This window comes from Pelodiscus sinensis, chromosome 9 (genome assembly GCF_049634645.1).
Source record: "Pelodiscus sinensis isolate JC-2024 chromosome 9, ASM4963464v1, whole genome shotgun sequence".
NCBI classification, from domain to species: Eukaryota; Metazoa; Chordata; order Testudines; family Trionychidae; genus Pelodiscus; species Pelodiscus sinensis.
Window position 1 is genome coordinate 11789430 of NC_134719.1, and position 23131 is coordinate 11812560.

The following is a 23131-nucleotide window of genomic DNA, read 5'->3' on the forward strand; positions in this document are numbered from 1 at the left end:
AGTGAAGTGACTTATTTATGGTCTCACAGATCAGTGAAAGCACTAGGAAGAGAATTTCCTTTTGACTGTTAGCTAGTGGCCTACGCATTACACCACACTGCCACACTACCTTAACTCTCACACATCTTTATGCTGGAAATTGCATTTGCTGTGTTGGCTCTTGATACCAGTGGGATTACCAACCAGCTGATTAGCAGAGTGCCCACAGCTATCAACTTTTGTTTCTACTGGTGGTGCACATTTACAGCACACGTAACAAAAATTATTCTGCCCATGGATGGAAAAAATGAGAGGGAACAGTGAAACAGAACCTCTCACACCACACCAAAAGGTGCTGAAAATGGTTTGTCACACAGCTGCCATGGGACCAGAACGGGAGAAGGCTAAATAGGCAACTGGCCAAAGACTTCTAAAGGGAAGAATCAAGGAAGCTTCCAAATGTTCTGCGATCTTGTGTTCGGCAGACAGGTTGCTGATCCCTTCTATAAGAACAGATGCCTGACATATAGCCAGCATGCTTGATTACTTTTACAGGTATCTTTGGAAGTGGAACGTTTATTTAATCAAGCTACCCAGTTAGAATGTCTCCAGTGGGTGCACTTCAGTACAGAAAAGCAAAAAGGTTGGTTGGTTGTTTTTCCTGAATGGGCAAAGAGGGTCTCTTGACTAAATACCTAATTTTGGATTAAACCCTAACTTTACACTGTATCTCAATAAATGGACACGAGTACAAAATGGCCCATCACACTTGACAGGAAGCAAAATCCACCTTTGATGTGAGAAATTACAACATCTTGACAGTCCTTTTAAGGTAGCCTAGATTCTTTTTGATAAAAGTTATATGTGCTTCTAAAAGAAGCTGAATTGATTTTAATGGCTGATGTGTTAGTTTGACTATAAATGAAGTATGTCTTTCCACTTGCTATTGATCACTGTAGCTCTGGAAGTGGGGAGACCAGAGATCTCTAGCTCAGAACCACTTAAATTTTTTTTTAAATGTGCAGGCTATAGCATTCTGCTACTGTAGAATGACAAATAACTTGATGCCAGCCATAGGTGATGATTACCAGTAAGTGAGACAGAGAAGGGTGTTCCCTCACTTCAAACTACTGTTTGTTGTTTCCTTGGGTGTATCTGCACAGATGCCCGTTCAGGAACACAGTAAGGAAAATGATCCTGCTTAAGTCACTAGACACTAACCTATTTACAATAAACTTTTTTATTTGTCATCTGCACCAGACAATAAGAAAGGGTAGCAAAGGGTCAGTAAAATTTTCGCTCTTAAAGAACTTTGCATTCCTCTGTTTAATAGCACAGTGCATTAGTGAGTGAACTTGCTGCTGTATTGATCTGACCGCATTAATCCACTGGCCAGGAGCAGAGAATCATCCAGTTCTACTAGAGAATATCCCAGTTCCACTGATTTCAAACTCAGCGCGGGTGGTCAGTGCTGCAAAGGAATTCCCTCTCTCTCCACAGTGCAAGGACAGTGAAAAGTGATCAGTGGTACATACGCACAGCTACCATGTATATACTGCACAGGCTTTAATGGAACAGTAGTCTATTTCAGCAAGACTACTATACATTTGTATATTTGGGGAAAACATATCAAACTTCACTCTCTATCCAATTTGTTTCAGGGGGTGTTCTGCATGTGCAAGAATTGGAAGAAAAAAAGGTCCAATAATGGTTACGTTTGATTGCACTAGAAAAAAATATTAAAATATACAGGTAGAAGACTGATTATTCCTATTTGTGGATAGGAACAATACAGCTGATGGTGAGGGTTTCTCATATCCCTTTTTGTGCATGCATGTCCTGCTCATTTTAGTCGATGAACCTTCTTGCCAAAAAAGTAATTCTTAGAGAAAGGAGAATGCTTTACTAAAACAAAAAATGTAGGAGTCCCAGCCTTTACAAAGTATCTGCAAAAAAACACAAAAAAGCCATTAATCATCTTCATTTCTACCCCAATATTATATAGACTGAAAGCCCTGGACCCACTTCAACAATTAAAAAAATTGGCTTCATAAGGGCTGATGACAAGATTTTTTTTTTGCTGAATTAGCAGCACCTGTTCCATCAATGTCTGTGCACATATGGGGAGAGTGTTTTATGACTCAATTCCTCTCCCCACAACTTTTCTAATTACAATTAAGATAGTATTATCACCCTGAACATCCCATCTATCCTGCCAATTTAAAGCTGCAATAACTGGCACGGATTATGCATGCTGCTGAGTTGTATGGAATGATAGCTAAGATACAGTCCTGAAAAGAAAAATCCTTGTCTGAGATTTTATTGATGACTTTGCAGCAAGATCTCTAGCTGTAAAAAAGTGGTATGCTGACTCAGTAATACAAGCAGCACAATATTCCTTCTCCCCATATATAGAACCTAGCTTCTTTTTAAATCTAAAGTCACATGCGATTTTTTTTATTGTACACTGGGGTTAGGTCAGCCTCTCAACTTCTTTGCAGCTAAATTCAGATTTTTTTTTTTTAAATCAGCATGGGGTGTTCTAGATCTCACAGGCACACTGGGTTGTCAGCGCCAGACACCTGATCCCTTCAATACTCTCAGTCCCCGAGGTCTACGCTCTTGATTTTTTTTAACAAAGTGTTTGGAAACGGCATTAATATCCATCTGGGTGTGAGCGAAAACAACAGAGCAAAGACAGTGCAATTTTCATGTAGCCCACTGAGGTGTTAAATAAAGTGGCACAGAGGTAATTTTATGCTGTTTCTTCTCTTTCAAAAACACACATTATGGATGCAGACCAAAAAGCTAGGTGATCTCCTTCTCATGTAGTTTAGACCTTCCCTCCTTATGGATTCCAAAAGTCAGACTGGGAAGTGTGATTTGTTATTAAAAAAGCCATTTAACCCTACACAGGAGGCACCTGAATTTTACACAGTGAGCGTGACTGTACTTCTCACATGACAGATGAACAAATAAAATGCTATTCCAGGCCACTCTCTCACCTTTGGTGCTGCAGCACTTGTAGCAATGTGTTTTGTGTGTTCAGCTGGTACATTTCCTCTCTTGCTTCATCTTCAAAATAAAGCTGGATAAAATAAGGTGAATATTTAAGATACACCTGTGGGCAAGCCAGAGGTACCAGGAACACTAGCTTAAAGTCTGCTGACAGATTCACCACGATCACACACATGGTTAGGTAACAGAGGATCTGCATATATGTCTTCTAGTCTCTAAAACGAGGGTACTAGTAAGGACTCTTAAAGCTTCATATACTGAAAAGGGAATAGAAAGACCTTGGGGGAAGGGAAAAAAACCAGAGACGTAGAAACCTGTCAACAGCTGGTTTTGTAGAGATGCAGGCTTTTATTTCTTTACTATCTCCATGACTTTCGTTATATAAACCAGTATCTTTTTCACTTGTTATGACTGCCCTTGCATAAGACTGTCTCCAGCCAAACAACAGTTGCACTAAGAATGTGAAGTACTCTGCTTGTCAATGAAGTGATGGGGTTATGGGAATAAAAAACTTGGGAACACTTTTTAAAAACTGGCTAAATTTATCCCTGTGTAACTTCATTATAGTTATCCAATCGATACATTTAGCCTATTCTGTTTAAGAATCATTATTACTACAGCTAGGTCTAAAACAAAACTTGTCCCAACATATTTAAGGCCCCTTAGATTGCATATGCTTCCTGTTGGCAGTTTTCACCTGATAAAATAGTGCCTGAGGACTTGTCATGCTTTAGGAAAAGACTGCTGCCTTGAGATAGGATACTGCAGTGGGAAATAATCCCACATACCTGTAAGCGTGTAATTCACGTTGACACATTCTGAAAACGTATGTGAGAAGTCACAACCTAATTAAATTATTTATCTAAATGGTTACTCTCATCAAGACTCCATACAAAATAGCATCTAACTCAGATCTAGGCTACTTATTTCTAACAATCATTCCTGTGCTTTTCTACTATGTATTAGTGTACACATTATTTTGAACATTTTTCACTAAAGTATGGATTAAAAAGTTATTAAGTTAACAACCTACAAGTGTAATTCTTGACCATTACATATATGGGAATCGAAGCAATAAAATACCTCATAATAAAAATATAAATCCAAACTGAGTGTGAGAGAGAGAGAGAGAGAGAGAGAGAGAAAGAAATTTTCACTTTCTTAATTTAAACAACTTTGTGTACTTCTAACAACTACAATAAATTTAGGAAGCTTCCTAACCTGGAAATGTCTGAATGAATGTACCATCCTCAACCTTATTTCACATGAAAGCATGCTAAGCAAAAATGTTACATATATATTTTGTATACTTAGTAAGCTGCTTATGAGAAATCAATTAAAATGTACATCTTAAATACAAAATAGAAAAAAGGACACATTTTCTACCTCTAGGTTGCCAGGATGATATTTTCTTTCCAAATCCCAAGGTGGTAACTCAGCAAACATCACCAGTAAATGATCAATAAATCTAAAAGCCAAGGTAGATCTTGCTATGATCCTAGTCACAACATTATACAGCATTCAATAAATACAGTACTATAATCCATGCTAATAAATCTACTAGTTCAACTGCTCTAATTCTTATATTTCATATGAATGATGGCAAAGATTACAGGAGAAAGCAGGTTAATCATAATCAATAGGTTCAAGACAAATGTTAATTTCAGAAACATACTCTTCACATGTCAAAGTTTAGACTTTGCTTTAAACACATATTTTCATTAACAACTTTCACAGCAGCAGAAAGTAAGCATTTAATTTGATTTTAGAGTTTTAAGGGATACTGCCGAGATACATGTATATTAATTCAAAATTGATTTTCCCCTTTCTAAATTACTAACAAAGCTATAAATTAGCGCATGCGCGTGCACACACACAAAAAACCCTTTTCAAAATCTAATTTACGTGTCATTATTTATGCTGCCTGTTTACTTTTTACACTTTGGTCATCTTACACAGTGAAACTGCTCTGATTTGTAGGAATCATTTTCACTTCCTTGCATCTTGTACACAGCACAATGCTCTTGTTTTCCAACAATGTAGGACAATGTTAAAATCCCTTCCTTACCCATCAACATTGCAATTCAGAACAAAAATAATTCATTAATATTATGTTTGCTTAATACACATGCCACCATAAAAGTGTTATGAATGTCAAGTCAATTAACTTGTAACCCTGCAGGGCTAGAAGCTGAGGCCATGTCTCCACTTGCAGAGATTGATCTTCTGCTGTTCATTTTAGCAGGTCTAAAAAAGATCCGCTAAATCAAATGCTGAGGGTGCCTCCAGTATGGTTCTGGTACTCCTCACAGTCATGAGGAGTAAGGAAAGCAAAGGGGAGCATTTGCTTCCATCGACCTCCAACTGTGAAGACAGCACCACACTCAGCTTAAAGTATGTCGACTCCAGTTATGTTATTCATGTAGCTGGAGTTGTGTACCTTAAGCTGATCTTCTGGTTCTAGTATAGACGTGGCCTAAAGCTCACACCAAGGGAAGGGGACTTCCTCCTTTCCTATGTGATACAGCACTTGCTTCTAGCCTGGAGTTAACAGAATACTACTAGATATCTAAGAGCTATTTTCAGTCATTTTTGGAAATGTTTTATAATTTTAACTTCTTTCTCTGAAACCTTTGTACCATATTTTCCAGCGTATAAGACGACTTTTTATACTAAAAAACATCCCCCAAAAATCGGGGGTCGTCTTATACGCCGGGTATAAACATACAGGTAGTCCCCGACTTGCAGGTACGAACGGGGCTTTTCTCGCCCCGGAGGACACGGACTACGGGACCTCGCGGTCCCGCCGCCCATGTACTCTGGGGCGAGAAAAGCTGCTCTGCGTCTCTCTGGTCTGCAGACCAGGAAGACGCGGAGCAAAGCCGCGGGGGAAGCCGGCAGTGGGACATCCCAGACGCGCCGCAGCTGTCCCGCTGCCGGCGTCCTCAGAGGCTTTGCTCCCAGTGTCCCTGGTCTGCTGGAGATGGTCCCCAGCAGACCAGGGGCACCGGGAGCAAAGCCGAAGCGGCGGCGGGGTGCAGCGCTTCTGAGGCTTTGCTCTGGCAAAGCCTCAGAGGCGCAGCACCCCGCCGCCGCTTCGGCTTTGCTCCCGGTGTCCCTGGTCTGCTGGGGACCATCTCCAGCAGACCAGGGACACCGGGAGCAAAGCCGCAGCCGCGGCGGGGTCCCGCGCCTCTGAGGCTTTGCCAGAGCAAAGCCTCAGAAGTGCGGCACCCCGCCGTGGCCGCGGCTTTGCTCCCGGTGTCCCTGGTCTGCTGGAGACGGTCCCTAGCAGACCAGGGGCACCGGGAGCAAAGCCGAAGCAGCGGCGGGGTCCCGCGCCTCTGAGGCTTTGCCAGAGCAAAGCCTCAGAGGCGCGGCACCCCGCTGCCGCTGTGGCTTTGCTCCCCGTGTCCCTGGTCTGCTGGGGAGGGGGGGGGGGCCCAGCTAGTGCGCCCCCCCCCCCCCCCCAGCAGACCAGGCTTTTGTTGTGGACCCTGGGGCAGAGCAGCTGGGGCGCTGCCGGTTGGCCTCTTAAGGGGAGGTAGTCTTATACGGCGAGTATAGGCGAAAACCTATGTTTTAACTAGAAAATTAGGGGGTCGTCTTATACGCCCAGTCGCCTTATACGCCGGAAAATACGGCACCTGGGGACTTCAAAAAACAGTCCTGATTAATTCTCTTGTAAAAGATGTGGTATAAAGCTTTCATTGATACATGCTTGAGATAACCTGTCTTCTTTATATCACTATCATTAGATATTCCACACTCAACTCATAAAAATCTATATTTTGGCCCTGAACTACCTTGAACACATTCGGAAGTTTGGTGCTATTTCTTCAATGAAACAGAATATCTGATGTAATCATTACTTTGCGTTAAGCAGAAATCACCTGGAGTCCTCGTGAAAAGCTGAGATGAAATCCGTTTGCCCATATTCAGGATACAGGAAGAGTACAGGCCAGTTTACTTTGCCATTATCATCTAAGCAGACTTTTGTGCCAACTGCACTGTCAGAACTCAGTCCATTTAAGGACATCTCACCCAGACCATGTGATATTTCATCTTCCTCCTTAGAGGCCTCTAGAAACAGCTTGATGTTCCTTTCCTACATTGAAAAAAATCAATTTGAGAACATCATCTACAAATCAAAGATTAGCCACTTGACTATCTACATATGGAGAGCAATTTTTCCAAATGACAATTTTTGAGAGAGAACCCTACACACCTCTTAAGCACATACCTTTATAGCAGCAAGTAAGGCCTCCTTTTGAGACTGTTCCTTTTTCTCCTTCAGTTGTGCTTTCCTTATGTCCCGCTGTTCAGCTCGCTGCACGCAAGACAAGTTTGCATCACAATCGTGAAGTTAGTCAACATCCCTCATTACTCTATTTTACTGAAAAACTGCAAAATCAATTTGGGTCACCAGAAAAATTATGGTTCCTCTCCCTGTATCTCTTTACAGTGACATGTCCAGAAATCACATTCAATTCCATTTCATGGAAATGCCAAGTGACTGTTTTTTAAAGTATTTTACTCGTACTTTGTCCTTATATAAAATCTTCCAAGCTCAGAGCTCTCTACAACCATTAATTAAATCCTCGACGTCCCCTGTGAGTGAGGCAATATTGTTATCGCTATTTAACAGATGCTTAAAGGAAGTGAAATGATGCTCAAGAAATAACTCCATGCTCAAGATCACACAATGGTTGGTCAGTGAGAGACAGAAATGAAACCCGGGCTCTGGGGACGTAAGCCTTTGCTCTAACCAGCAGACTATACATTTCAGGTATGGGAAGAAGCATTTTCATTCTGTAAAAATAGGAGGGAATACTTGGCTAACTTATGTCCGTTATGATTTAAGAGGTCTTGCTTTCTCTACCAAGCCATAATAAGCAGTTTGGTCTCCACTATGGAACTATGTCCCTTACTACAGTGATGCTGACTCCACTAGCTGTAAAACTGGAGGCACTAAATTTGGACAAGACTAATATTTAAAACTTAAAGCCTGGAAGAGACCATTAGGACATTCAATCCATCCTCCCTGATCTTTAGATCCTGCTAAACAGAGACTGTAGTGCCCTCTGGAAAAATGACAATTAGCATTTATAAAGTGCCTTCTCAGGATCCCAAAGTGCTTCCCAAACAGGAGCTGGGGATACTAGATTGATGGTCTGATCTGGTCTGGTAAATTCTAGAGTGCCATGGTTAAGATTTTGGTTTAGTTTTTACCTTTAATCTGTCAGCTTTGGCTCTCATTTCCACAAGATTTTTCTCCTTTGAATCTATCCTCAGACCCTCCTCACACCATGCCACTGCTTCTGGGAAATTCTTTAACTCCAAATGACACAAAGCTCCTGAAAGAATTAGATTGCAAAAATTCTGACATATGACCAGTATATAAATCTGTTAATACAAAGAGTAGTCTGTCCTCATGGATCCTTTCTAGTATGTCTGTGATGTTGAAAGCTTCTGCTTCAGGAGTCAGGAAGGGATTTCTTCCCTCCTGTGTACGCCAAGAAAGATAAAGCACCTAAGTAACTGATTTCCTTTCAGACAGAGAATAGCATTACAGGCTATAGGCTATTTAAGGAAGATAAATAAAATGTATTATAAAATGGAAACAAACTTAAAAAAACCTTGGGGTTTTTTTTTTAATCCTTTGATGAAATATATTTTTATAAGTTACAGACTAACACAGCTACCCCTCTGAAATTTTTAAAAATCTGATAGTCTACCCCTAAGAACAGTATTGCAACAAATTATCCTTACACAGCATTTTGAAGCCTTGGCTTTTAAGTACTTAACTTAAACATCCTTGATCATTGTGTTGTTATACACAGAGTAAAACACTCTTTGCACACAATATAGTGTTGCAAAATAAAGTGGTCTGGGTTTGATATTTTTAACTTATCTTTCAACTTCAAATACTGGCATACTAGTCATTTATTTTTAAAACCTTACCTCTTATTATTGCTTTGAGATGGTTGGGTCTCAGCTTTCTTGCTGCAATCACATCATTGAGAGCAGAACGGTAGTTACCTATATAAAGCAAAGCACACAAACAACTTCTACAATCCAAGTAGATTTGAGGGCAAGAGGAATCATTAGGGTTATCCATAGCATAATGCATGGTCTATGACTACATTATGGGTACAATGGAGGCTGCACATTAATGACAACAGAAATAAATGATTGGGGTAAATCTAGTGCCCAGAAAAGTGAAGGATGGATAACATGTGCTAGGATACACAATGCACAAACTGCTACTTTTAACATAACAGATTGTTCTCAATATTTATGACTTCCTTGTTTTGTTACAGGGATCTCAATGGGACCTTTAAGAATACACAGATCTATCCAAAATCTGATGCACATGTATAATTTTCTGTTTCCTTATCTTTTCATTATAGACCCAGAGTTTTATCAGCATCCTTCTCTTGCATCTAATCCTGACCCAGCTTTTACAGTGTGAATGCCAAGTCAGGATTTGCATCAAAGCAGCTCTAAGAATTAGCCCAAAGAAGACCAGCACCAGCCTGTTTGCTTCTCACTGATTCCTCCCCAAAACACTTTTCTTCACACACAAGTCTTAAATTTAGCAATATGTGAAACAGAAGCTCCAAGGTTTGACCACCTGCAGAGAGAGTTACAGCCACAGGGCCACTTCACCTTGATTGGTCCCTTCTATTAAACCATCTGTTCAACCTTGTATTTAGTGGTGACACTCAAGTATCTTTCCCAGCCCTGAGGAAGAGCTCTGTGTAACTAAAAAGCTTCTCTGTTTCACCAAGAGAAGCTGGTCAACTAAAATATATTATCTTGCCCACCTTATCTAAGTTCTTGATTATCTTAAAATCTTTTAAAAGTTTGTAACAGTTAAAGCACGTACCATAAATAGGAAAAACAACTTGGTCATTTTTGGTTACACAGAATCTAGACTAGACGTAAAATGCAACATAGGACATAGTCTATTACCCAGATAAAACTGTGCTGCAGCACGGTTAGTATAAAGCACAGCATTCAAGTCTTGGTCACTGCATTTCTTTTTTAACCCTTCAGTATATGAGATAACAGCTTTCTTGTAGTTCTTTTCCTTGAAATATTCATTCCCCTCATTCTTATAGGTGTTCGCTTGCTCTGAAGAAACAGAAAAAACAAAACCACCTTTCATTGTGCAAGGCAAACAACAGGTCAACCCCTATGAGTTTAGCATGCCTACAAAGTGCAAACACCCCTTATATACCCAATCCCCATTTCCAGAAAAGCAGAGGTCTAGAGCCCACCACACCCACCTACAAACAACTAAATCCTCAAATCCCAAAAATAATCCCAAAGAGCAGTACCACAGTACCAGATTGGTGTGAAAGCAGAAATTTAAATTTCCATGAAATTATGAAGTACCTTCAGGAGATCGATCCTCATCAAAAATAATTGACTGAAGGCAAGCCAAATCAGGATTCTGTTCAGGATCAATTTCAGCAGGGGATTGCTTCATAAACAAGGGGATCTTGTCAAATTCCTATTAATAGTGGCCAGGGTGGAAAAGACAATCATTCAACTGAAATTAAGTCCACCTTTTGGAAATCATTATGCCCTTATTAATACAGTCTCGCAAAATACTCTCATCCCGCACATCAACTCGGTGAGGGCACAGGTGGCCTGTACTACAACAAAGGTGTGGAAGAAGCTCACCCACATCTCTTTGGGAGTAAGAGCCCCTCATTTGTGATCCCTTGGAAGGAAAGAGGAGTTTCTCTCTCAGCAATGCAATGGGACATTTCATATCCCACAACAGAGGGGTTTTACAATCTCTTGTGCTGGGATTACGCTAGTATTAGGCACATGTTTTGGTGCCATCACTGCCTCCTTGTGAGGGGAGAGCCCCTTTATGCGCCATCTGATAGCTGCACTCATGGTCAGGCTCATGCCCCTGCCCCCAGCTCTGTCAGACTCACCACAGCTGCTATGTAAACACAGGAGATACTCCCCCCCCCCAAACACACACACACAACCCAGGCAGGGCACCCTACAAACACAGAGCTCCAACCTTTCACACTTCCTCCCACCACATTGCTTCCCCATCTCTGTGTCCCAGGCCCCAGCCCCCCAACACACATCCCATCTCCAGGGATGGTCCCTCCACCCCATTGCTGGCAGCAAGCCCCTGTCCTCTAACCCCCACCACCCCTCCCCCCATTGCTGGAAGCAAGCCCCCACCCCCTAACCCCACCGCCCCCCCACTGCTGGCAGCAAGCCCCCGCCCCCCAACCCCACCGCCCCTCCCCCCACTGCTGGCAGCAAGCCCTTGTCCCCAACCCCCACCACCCCTCCCCCCATTGCTGGCAATAAGCCCCTGTCCTCTACCCCCCACCGCCTCCCCCATTGCTGGCAGCAAGCCCCTCCCCCCATTGCTGGCAGCAAGCTCCCGCCCCTTAGTCCCCACCGTCTCCCCCATTGCTGGCAGCAAGCCCCCGCCCCCTAACCCCACCGCCCCTCCCCCACTGCTGGCAGCAAGCCCCCTAAGCCCACTGCCCTCCCCCCACTGCTGGCAGCAAGCCCCCGCCCCCTAAGCCCACTGCCCTCCCCCCACTGCTGGCAGCAAGCTCCCGCCCCCTAGTCCCCACCGTCTCCCCCATTGCTGGCAGCAAGCCCCCACCCCCTAAGCCCACTGCCCTTCCCCCACTGCTGGCAGCAAGCCCCCGCCCCCTAAGCCCACTGCCCTCCCCCCACTGCTGGCAGCAAGCCCCCGCCCCCTAACCCCACTGCCCTTCCCCCACTGCTGGCAGCAAGCTCCCGCCCCCTAGTCCCCACCGTCTCCCCCATTGCTGGCAGCAAGCCCCCGCCCCCTAACCCCACCGCCCCTCCCCCACTGCTGGCAGCAAGCCCCCGCCCCCTAAGCCCACCGCCCCTCCCCCACTGCTGGCAGCAAGCCCCCGCCCCCTAAGCCCACTGCCCTTCCCCCACTGCTGGCAGCAAGCCCCCGCCCCCTAAGCCCACTGCCCTCCCCCCACTGCTGGCAGCAAGCCCCCGCCCCCTAGTCCCCACCGTCTCCCCCATTGCTGGCAGCAAGCCCCCGCCCCCTAAGCCCACTGCCCTCCCCCCACTGCTGGCAGCAAGCCCCCGCCCCCTAGTCCCCACCGTCTCCCCCATTGCTGGCAGCAAGCCCCCCGCTCCCTAAGCCCACTGCCCTCCCCCCACTGCTGGCAGCAAGCCCCCGCCCCCTAAGCCCACCGCCCTCCCCCCACTGCTGGCAGCAAGCCCCCGCTCCCTAAGCCCACCGCCCTCCCCCCACCGCTGGCAGCAAGCCCCCGCTCCCTAAGCCCACCGCCCTCCCCCCACCGCTGGCAGCAAGCCCCCGCCCCCTAAGCCCACCGCCCTCCCCCCACCGCTGGCAGCAAGCCCCCGCCCCCTAAGCCCACTGCCCTTCCCCCACTGCTGGCAGCAAGCCCCCGCCCCCTAAGCCCACTGCCCTCCCCCCACTGCTGGCAGCAAGCCCCCGCCCCCTAGTCCCCACCGTCTCCCCCACTGCTGGCAGCAAGCCCCCGCCCCCTAACCCCACCGCCCCTCCCCCACTGCTGGCAGCAAGCCCCCGCCCCCTAACCCCACCGCCCCTCCCCCACTGCTGGCAGCAAGCCCCCGCCCCCTAACCCCACCGCCCTCCCCCCACCGCTGGCAGCAAGCCCCCGCCCCCTAACCCCACCGCCCTCCCCCCACCGCTGGCAGCAAGCCCCCGCCCCCTAACCCCACCGCCCTCCCCCCACCGCTGGCAGCAAGCCCCCGCCCCCTAACCCCACCGCCCCTCCCCCACTGCTGGCAGCAAGCCCCCGCCCCCTAACCCCACCGCCCCTCCCCCACTGCTGGCAGCAAGCCCCCGCCCCCTAACCCCACCGCCCCTCCCCCACTGCTGGCAGCAAGCCCCCGCCCCCTAACCCCACCGCCCCTCCCCCACTGCTGGCAGCAAGCCCCCGCCCCCTAACCCCACCGCCCCTCCCCCCACTGCTGGCAGCAAGCCCCCGCCCCCTAACCCCACCGCCCCTCCCCCCACTGCTGGCAGCAAGCCCCCGCCCCCTAACCCCACCGCCCCTCCCCCACCGCTGGCAGCAAGCCCCCGCCCCCTAACCCCACCGCCCCTCCCCCACCGCTGGCAGCAAGCCCCCGCCCCCTAACCCCACCGCCCCTCCCCCACCGCTGGCAGCAAGCCCCCGCCCCCTAACCCCACCGCCCCTCCCCCACCGCTGGCAGCAAGCCCCCGCCCCCTAACCCCACCGCCCCTCCCCCACCGCTGGCAGCAAGCCCCCGCCCCCTAACCCCACCGCCCCTCCCCCACCGCTGGCAGCAAGCCCCCGCCCCCTAACCCCACCGCCCCTCCCCCACCGCTGGCAGCAAGCCCCCGCCCCCTAACCCCACCGCCCCTCCCCCACCGCTGGCAGCAAGCCCCCGCCCCCTAACCCCACCGCCCTCCCCCCACCGCTGGCAGCAAGCCCCCGCCCCCTAACCCCACCGCCCCTCCCCCACCGCTGGCAGCAAGCCCCCGCCCCCTAACCCCACCGCCCCTCCCCCACCGCTGGCAGCAAGCCCCCGCCCCCTAACCCCACCGCCCCTCCCCCACCGCTGGCAGCAAGCCCCCGCCCCCTAACCCCACTGCCCTCCCCCCACTGCTGGCAGCAAGCCCCCGCCCCCCAAGCCCACCGCCCCCGCTGGCAGCAAGCCCCCGCCCCCTAACCCCACTGCCCTCCCCCCACTGCTGGCAGCAAGCCCCCGCCCCCTAACCCCACTGCCCTCCCCCCACCGCTGGCAGCAAGCCCCCGCCCCCTAACCCCACCGCCCTCCCCCCACTGCTGGCAGCAAGCCCCCGCCCCCCAAGCCCACCGCCCCCGCTGGCAGCAAGCCCGGTCTGCGGGCCCCGCACCTGCTCCCAGCTGCCCGCGCTGAAGGCCCCCTCGTAGCGCTCGGTGCGGAATCTGTCGAGGAAGCAGGAGCCCGGCTCGGCCTCCTCCGCCTGCCCCGCGGCCGCCTCCATCGGCTCCCGCCCGGCTCTTCCGCCCGCCCCGCCCCAGCGCCGCTTCCGCTGGGCCTGGCCACGCCGCGGCACCGCCCCCCCCCCCCCGCCCGAGCGCAGGCATCGCTCCTGCTCCCCCCACGCGTGGGGCAGCGTCAGGTCCCGCCACCCCCCCAAACCCAGGGACAGCTTCCCCTCCCCAGCCATAACTAGCCAGGGGCCGCGCTGCCCCACCGCCTGGGGGCAGCAGGCCCGCAGCCCTCTCTCCCCCTCACCCAAATCCCGGGGGCAGGGGCAGTTCCCCCCCTTCCCCCCGGGGACAGGGGACAGCCCCTCTTCTCCCCGCAAGCAAGGCCCCCCTGCAGCCCCAGGGACTATCACAGCAAGCAATATGGAAAAGCGGAGGGGAAACAAATGCACAGAGTCAGGGCCAAAAACTGCCCAAAGCCTCCTCCCCCGGAACAGCTCCACCCTGTCGGCGGTGGGGGAGAAACCACCCCATCCATGGTGTGGGTCAGACACACACTCAGCTCATGGGGAGCAGATAGCTCAGTGAGGAAAGAGCCCACAGTCGTGGCCTTGGAGGCAGGCACCTGGCACTAACATCCAGCTATAATATGTGGGCAACACCCCACCCACAAATCATTCTGCTTCAAAAAAGAAGTCAAGATTGCGTGGCAGGGTTTGGTCCCAATAAACTCCCAGAGTTCTTTATTGCCGATGGTTAGTTGACTTTCTTTTGCGTGTTAATGACCTTTCCAGAATCCCTTTGATTTTCCTTCTGGTTGGAAACAAAGCAGGCAGCCCAAGTTAAGAAAAATAATCATCGGAGTCTAACTGTCCCTGTATGGGGCTCAGTAGGGCATAAGCCCTGTCTTTCTTTTTGAGCCAGTTGTTACCGCTTGGTAGTTAATTTCCAGAGGTTAAGGGCATTTAACAGCCTGGATGAGGTGCTTTGGGTAGTGGAGGTGTTTGAGAGGCTTTTGTGTTTCTCAGCAGACTCACTATTAACTTTGTGTTGCTCAACCGGGCCGTACTTTAATTTCCTGTAAACTGCCAGGACTCGTTCATGTGCCTGAGCAGCAAATATACATACAGATGCTTCAGGGTCATGTATCAAGCCTTTGAGAGCTGAAACAAAAAAGAAAATATTAATCAGAAACTATAGAACTGTCAGAAAACCCATTAATATCCAGGCTTTTTGCATACTCTGAAATACCATTCATAGAGCCCTCTTCTGCACTTCCCCTCATCTATGGCATCTGTAACATCCTCCACTCAGCATCCTCCTACCCATGAGACATACCCATGGAACACTATCATAAAGGACAGGTACTTGCCTGACAGGACTTTGTTATGCTTGATGCCTGTGCAGGAGTGGCCTGAGGCCGGCTGCAGCAGCTGGCGCCCCAGGCGGAACATGCGATTGGCGCCCTTGTCTCAGCTGTCAATGTCCGTGACGTAATCATCGGGCGCCCTGGGTGCCCCGTTGAAGGCAGCACCCTAGGAGACCGCCGAGTCTGCCTATACTCACAGGCCGCCACTGTGCCTGTGTGTTGGGTGCCTCACAGAAACTAGTCAAGGCACTATCAAGGTCTTGAAGAAATTGTGACATAAGTCCTCAATACTGCAAATTGTTCCACCGGGACAGATGCTTACACCTGCATGGAGCTTCATTGAAAACAATGGAATTCTGCATGAGCCCAGTGGTCAGGTTATAAGAAACAACTTGCAGGATTCAGGCATAAGTTCAGACATGACACAACTAGGAATGTAATAGTGTAGTGGATTAATTGATTAACCGATGAACAAAAGCTTGTAAGTTCATGCTATAGAGTAGACTACATGCATTTCCCCTTCCCCCACCAGTAAATATTTTAGCAGGCTGGCCAGCAGCCCAACTCATTCCTGGCTCATGCCAGGTCTGGGATCTATCCCTGCTGTGGCTCTGCATTTAAAGTGTATTAGGAACCAAGCAGGCAAGCAGCCTGGCTCAGTTCCGGCTCACACTGGGTCCAGGGGCTCAGCCCCCTCCTGGACAGGGGCTGCTGCCACCCTGCACTGCTCCCTTTTGTACTAGAGGCAGCAGTGCAGGCAGGGCAACAGGCAGCCAGTCTGTGAGGGGAGCTAGTTAAACTGGCTCCCCTCAAAAACCAGCTCCCGCCTCGCACCCCGTGCTGCTGCCTCTCATACAAAAGCAGCTGCACAGAGTGGCAGGGGTCTCCTTGAGAGTGGGGCCAGAGCACACTGGCTGTTGGCCCTGTCCCCAGAGACTATAGAATAATTGACTAACTGATAAGAATTCATGAAGTTAATGGACATTCAATTATCTGATATTTAACATCCCTAGATACAATGGCTGTGTCTAGAATGCATCCCTTTTACGGAAAAGGGATGCAAATTAGACACATCGCAATTGCAAATGAAGCGGGGATTTAAATCCCCCCTGCTTCATTTGCATAAACATGGCTGCCGCTTTTTTCCTGCTCGGAGCTTTGCCGGAAAAAAGCTCCAGTCTAGATGGGGATTTTTCGGAAAATAAAGCCTTTTCCGAAAGATCCCTTATTCCTCTTAAAAAAAGGAATAAGGGATCTTTCGGAAAAGGCTTTATTTTCCGAAAGATCCCCATCTAGACTGGTGCTTTTTTCCGGCAAAGCTCCGAGCCGGAAAAAAACGCCTGCCATGTTTATGCAAATGAAGCGGGGGGATTTAAATCCCCGCTTCATTTGCAATTGCGATGTGTCTAATTTGCATCGCTTTTACGGAAAAGGGATGCAGTCTAGACACAGCCAATGAGTATAATAAAAGGGGAGTAAGCATGGAGAGGGAAAGAGCTTGGACAACGGCTACATTAATAAGATCTCTCATTAATTCCATGAGACATGGACATGTCTATGAATGCTCAGATGCCACTCTGATGCATAGGATAAAAATATCAAGACAGTTATTCCAAGGAGTTTGTTACATTAATTCACTTCTCATAGGGAACATGGAAGAAGGAAATTTAGAGGAGGAAATTAGAAGTTGGTGGTGGTGTGGCAAACAGGTTAAGGGAGGTTGTTCCATGCATAAGGGCAGCATGGAAGAACATATAAAGGCACTAATGGGAGAATTTTAAAAAAAAGCATCCAAGCTGATGACAGTGGCACAGTAGTGGACACTGCGCATGAATGGAGGTCAAATCACATACAGTTTGGGACTGACAGATGCAATGCTTTTTAAAGAGCTTGAACTTGATATGGGAGATGAAGGGGAGCTAGTGGAGGCATTCTAGGAAAAGGGATGATACAGTCATAACAAAGAGATGGTTTTGGTCCAGGATTTTGGATGAATTGGAGGGGGAATAAACAGTATGTAGGGGACCAGACAGAAAGAGTTTGCTGTTATCAGGCTGGGCAGGGGCAGATGACCGTTCTGCGGGGCCCCGGGCAGCATAATTCCGCGGGGCCCCCCCTTTGCCTTGGCGCATGCGCGGGGCTTTCTGAAGCACAGGGCCCCGTTCGCCCTGTCCTATATCCGCCCCTGAGGCTGGGAGCTGATTAGGAAGTGGGCAAGTGATTTTGCTATCAGAGCAGAAAGGAAAAAGGAGAGTTCTGAAGTGTGATGGAAGAAGTGAAAATCTATTTTTGTCATAGTGTGGATGTTGGAGAGGATAAAGAGATGACTCAAGGTTACAGGTCTGGATGGTGGTGTTTCCTACAACATTGGAAAAAGAGAGTACTAGAGAAGCTTTCAGAGAGAAGAGTTTAGTTCTAGTCAAACTGAGCTTGAACAAATGATGAGCCATCCTGTACAAGATGTTGGAGAATGTGTGCAAGAAGAGATTTAACCTTGGGAGATATGTCTAGGGTCAATTTGAGAATCATCATTGTAGATAGAAATGGTATTCAAACACATGCTATTGGAGGTGCCACCAAGAATAAAGCATAGAGCGACAAGAGGTATAAATTCAAACTATTATCGATATTATTTATACCATTGAGGGGCAACCTAGGCTAGTGAGTGGGCCGCATGAGTGGCCCTTTTTCAATTCAGTAGGCTGCAAGATTGTTGTAACCAAGACAGTCTCCTGGGATACGATAATTTTGCTAACTGCGTTTGTGAACCTAGAATTTATAGGATGTGCTGATTGAACCGTAGTAGCACTTTGATTGGATGCAGAGGGAGAACACAATGTTGTGTGCAATCAGCATGCACCTCACGTCATGTGCTCTTGCTTTAAGTGCATATCACTTTTGTAATATCAGTAGGAAAAAAACTACACAAATGAAAACCAGCAACCCTGTCCATGGGCAGTGGTAAACAAAACATCTTGTAGGTGACACGAGCCACATGTGGGCCCTCAGACCAGAGGCCCACTGATTTATATGGATCCTTGGACAAAAGTGTATAGAAATCCTAGTGCCTCCTCAGACACACACACACAAATACTCATCCACGGTCATAGAAATTTAAACATGAGGTCTTTACTTACCATTATTTATGAGATCCAAATCTTTCATGCTTATCATGTTGTCCATGTGCATAACCAGGAACCCTGAACATGCCATTAAAAGCAGGGAATTCCCATTACTCTCCGAACCTTCATAGTTTTTGTCTTTCACACAAGGATGCCCTCAGGTATTTGGACAAGTTCCTAAATCTGGAGATGGAGAAGCTAAGGAGATAGAACTTGATGAAAAACCTCACTGAAGTGAACAGGAGTCTTTCCACTGACTCCAATGAGCTTTGGATTATGGCTATAGTGAGAGGCTGGCTTTCAAGAAGATGACATACATTCCTGTAGAGAAATTCCTATAGGAGTAGCTAGGGGCATTTTGGAGATTACAATAGGATTTGTTTTTGATGAGCCATTAGAGTATTTTGATACGAACATAAAATCCAGGAATTTCTCCTATTTTTGTATTGCACCCAATACTAAATTCTTGAACAGGGATAGTCCATAAGCAGACCAGGGGCTAAATCTAGATAACCCAACACTTCCAAATGGACCCCGATCTCTTTTTATATACCTATGATTCTCATTGTTGGGTTCATTATTAATTATTATTATTATTTATTTTCACTGGAGTCTGGACCTTGGCTCCACCATGACCAAGAAATTTGGATCTTGACAAAAAATATTTGACTGTCCCTGTCCCAGAAGATTGAGGAATCAGGGTATCTGGCAAAAAAGCAATTAACGTACACTCCTATAGGGAATAGCACAAAAGATCAAAAAGGTGCTTCTATAGGATTTGCTAAAGACATGCAAATTCTTCTGTATTTACCTATGAACATGGCTGCGGCCCTTCGTATAGAAGGCTGTGTGCTGCTGAGGTAGCGCTGACTTTGGAACAATAACCTTTGGACATTTTCCTGATGTTTTTTCACCTGAGATATCAATAATGAACAAAATGAAAGCTTAAATGATGGCCCTACACAACCCCTCATTACCCTTCCCACACAGGGATCTTACTCTTTGCAAATCCTCCCTCTATCAAATCAACACACAGTTCTAACAATGAACCCAGAGATCACTTACAAAGTAGTGGCAGATTTCATCCACGCCTTCCTGATGGTTGTGCCAGCCCTTTCTGTTGTCCACTTGTTTAGGTAATCTCCATTCCAGGAGTCGAGAACATTCATCCAATGCATTCTTACATTTCTACAAGACAGGATGGAGTTCTCACAGTTGGAGAACTAGCAGCATGTTCCAACTGTTAAACTTGCAATGAGAATGAATCTCTTGGCATTTCTTTTTCACAGAGTGATAGGGAAGCTCCAAGTTTTTTTTCCCCCGGAAGAAAACACATTAGAGTAGATAGATTAGGAAAGATCCCACATTAGAGGGTGGAGCTGGAGAATGAGATGTTTGAGGATACTGGTGATTCAGACCTAGAGATAAATGACTGTAGTAACTTGCCTCAGCCACATCAGGGTTGCCCTCTTGCAGGTGTAGAAGTAATGGGATCAAGCTGTCCAAGATTTCCTCTTCTTTCATAAGCACCTGACTCTTCTTCATCTTCTTAATTATCTTTCCAAACAAGGAAATAGCAGCAGAACGTACACTCACTCTCTCCTGAGACACACACAAACAGAGGAAGTCAGGAAGAAAGGGGGCTTGTTAGTGTACAGTTGTACTCCCCTTGGTTAGGAATTTACTTCAGTGTTTATACTGCTCTATAGTCCTCATCAAGGCTTTTGATTTAAACAATTTTCTTGCAAGAAGAGCCTGCTTTCAGTGGAAAATTTGGGGTTTTAATTGAAATGTGTTAGCCAAAGGATTTCAGTAGAAAATGGGAATTGTAATTCATAGGAGTTGTGCTTTGCACCTTGTCTTCCTATTCTCCTCCATGGGCCAAGATCCCCAGTTGGACTACATTTCCCATAAAGCATCACACAGACTCTCTTTTTGCTAAGGGAAAGCTGTACAACATGGTGTTGGTGATGTACTACAATGAATTATATACAGGTATAGGCCCTGCTTCTGAGTCCACTCACCTCCTCCTGAATTTATCCACAGCAGTTGAGAGCACTGAGTACCTCACAGGTCAGTATATGTGATAAGAGCTGGACCTGCTCTTCTTTCAATTCTGCAACATATTAGGTTGCACAGAACGAGTAGTGTAACTGAATGTGCCACGTACAACATGAACAGCTGAGGCATGTGTGTTGCATACCACATGCTACAGGAGAAGCCTAACTTGCTAGACATGGCCACAGCATAAGCTGTGTCTCCTAGTCCTGGAGGGCAGGGTCCACTGTACTGGGACAGGCATAAGTCATCTAGTAGGGCAGGAGTAAGAATGAAGGGTATAAACCCAGGAAAAGTATTATTGTTTTTCTTCCATTATTTGATACGAACGACTGCTTGTTTGCAGCAGAGATGCTACTTCACACCCCTTCCCTCATCCCTATCACACACACTGTTGTCTTACATCATCAAAGAGGGGCTTAAGGGTACCGATGATGCAGCCAACATAACTTGCTCCATCCAGGCCTCTGAAAATCTTCTTGACATCAGCAAGAGCTTCCACAACCAGCCTCCCGTCCACGCCACACAAGCTGTTTATCATGACTGGTACCTGGTCCTTTATCTCCTGCACAGAAGAAGCTGATGCAGTAACTACCCCACACTGCCTCACCAAGGATTCTTTCAGTTTAAGAAGAAAACAACCAATGTGACAAATTCATTTTCTGAGAATTTTTCCAAACACTGAAAAAACCCCAAAGAAAAGGGCAAGTTTAGTTTAAAAAGGACTTTCAATGGAATTCATGCCTCATTCCCTGTACATTACATCCTATGACACATTATTTCTCCTCCCCTAATTCAGTTCTTGGTTAGAGTTATGTATGTGGCTTTTCTTGGCTCACTACGTGTGGAGAGAAGAGGCAAACAATAAAAAAGATTTTGAAACAAAGCTGTCATGAAGGTGTTTTCCCTTTTGTGTTTATTTCATTGCTAATGAAATGCCTCATTTCTGCCATCACAATTCAAATAAATGAGTTAGGGCATGATTAGGCACCATAGTAGCCATAAATAGACAATTTAAAGTTGTAAAAGACACAAGATTATGTATAACCCTAGTCCTCTTTACTATAATCCAGTGGTTTTCAATTTTTTATCATTTGTGGTTCCCTAAAAATTTTGAATGGAGGTGCAGACCGCTTTGGAAGTCAAACATAGAACATAGGTTGAAAACCGCTATTCTAAGTTCACAACAACCCATTCCAGTGGTTTTCCCTTAGACACAGTGCACGGATCCCCAAGGGTCTGTGGACCACAGGCTGGAACCCACTGCTATAACATAAACAGCTCTGAGATTGCATTTTATCCATCAATGTAGAAATGTATTTCTTACCCTGTCTCTAGTATGCAGTGTTAGATACCCAGTAAAACATATGCTTGCTCCTGAAAGATTTCACTGACACCCATACTAGCACTTCCAAGTACTCCACTGAGCCCTCAACCAGTTGAGAGGGTTTTTTTGCATGCTTTACAAGGCTGAAATCTAGAGCAATATTAAATGCTGCTCACTGATCCCAGATCCAGCTAAATGGTTCTGATTCTGCTTTGAAAAGCTGGGATCTGGAGCAAATCTAGATGCTGTTCACATACCTTTGACTCTAGCCAGCAGATCTAGTTCTGCACTAACAGGAATGGAATCTGTTTCCCTTCCATCAGCAATAGTTTCTTAGTGCTGAGAGAGTTACTCCAGATTTCTATTATCGTTACTGATATATTTCTGGAGTAATTACACTGATACTGGTTGCATACTGAAATGGACTCCAACTCACTATCTCTGGCCAGTCTGCCATGGTGATCAGTCCTTTGACACACAGTGCTCGAATAACTGGATCTGGGTCAGTCAGTCCTTTCAGTAGACGGATCACGGAATATTTCTTTGGAAGCCGCTTTGCTTGTGGCATGTGGAGAAGCTAAAAAGACAAAGAGCAAATCAATAACAGGCTGCAAAACAGACAGCTGTCTGTCTGTTCTCTGGATGAACATTCCTGTAAATGCTCCAGCATGCATGAAACCTACTTGCTATGCCTAGAGGAGGCATGAAGTCTGCTCCCTGTGCTCAAGGCAGGTAAGAATCTCATTCTGTATGTTCACAGACTATTGCTTAGTGGGCATGAAGTCTATATTTCATGCACCAAGTGCAAAGACTGCCCCCTGTGTTTGCTAAGCATCTGCAACTATTGCCTGCAGTGGGAACTGCGGCTTCTCCACATTTATGAAAATTGAGCTCAGGTTGGTACTCAGAGAAAGGCTTCCACATGTGAGAATGTTTGCCTGTCTATAAAAGATACTTGCATACAATAAACCTATATTTAGGAAAAGAGAGGAAGAACAGACTAAAGCACAGAACTAAATGTTTTCTATTCTCGTCACTGCCAGACTTCTTATTAGGCATGGGGAGTTTATACCTTGTTGCCTCAGCTGTCCCATCTGTAAAATGGGGGTAATTATGTTAATCTACCCTAATGTGTTGCTATGAGGAAAAATCATAGGGTTGGAAGAGACCTCAGGAGGTCATCTAGTCCAACCCCCTGTTGCTAGCTATAACTCCAATTGCGCTTTATCCTTCCTAATTACACCCCTGTATGCTCAAGTAATATTTTTATACTTCTTCCTGTTCATCT

The 23131-nt window shown here is 46.9% G+C and overlaps 2 protein-coding genes across 5 annotated transcripts in view; both read right to left on the reverse strand.

The window, feature by feature from the left end:
- Window positions 1-1200: 1200 nt before the first annotated feature.
- On the reverse strand, window positions 1201-14067 carry TTC4 (tetratricopeptide repeat domain 4). The gene is made up of 10 exons (XM_075936043.1): window positions 13910-14067; window positions 10402-10519; window positions 9976-10137; window positions 8962-9039; window positions 8230-8354; window positions 7241-7327; window positions 6891-7105; window positions 4384-4465; window positions 2985-3067; window positions 1201-1925 (listed from the first exon to the last, which is right to left on the reverse strand). Exons 1-10 carry the CDS (start codon window positions 14018-14020, stop codon window positions 1823-1825), a joined length of 1164 nt encoding a protein of 387 aa, XP_075792158.1. The 5' UTR covers window positions 14021-14067; the 3' UTR covers window positions 1201-1822.
- A 130-nt stretch (window positions 14068-14197) lies between these two features.
- MROH7 (maestro heat like repeat family member 7) overlaps window positions 14198-23131 on the reverse strand; it is a 33894-nt gene continuing 24960 nt past the window's right edge. For 3 of the 4 annotated variants that reach the window (XM_075936041.1, XM_075936042.1, XM_075936040.1), the window contains 7 exons: window positions 22280-22420; window positions 20920-21081; window positions 19905-20060; window positions 19524-19646; window positions 19270-19372; window positions 18474-18536; window positions 14198-15130 (listed from right to left, as the gene is read on the reverse strand). In XM_075936041.1, the coding sequence (XP_075792156.1) occupies window positions 14895-15130; window positions 18474-18536; window positions 19270-19372; window positions 19524-19646; window positions 19905-20060; window positions 20920-21081; window positions 22280-22420 (984 nt within the window). In that variant the 3' untranslated portion in view covers window positions 14198-14894. Of the gene's footprint in view, window positions 15131-18473; window positions 18657-19269; window positions 19373-19523; window positions 19647-19904; window positions 20061-20919; window positions 21082-22279; window positions 22421-23131 lie in introns of all 4 variants that reach the window. The other variant, XR_012905865.1, reaches the window with a different exon arrangement.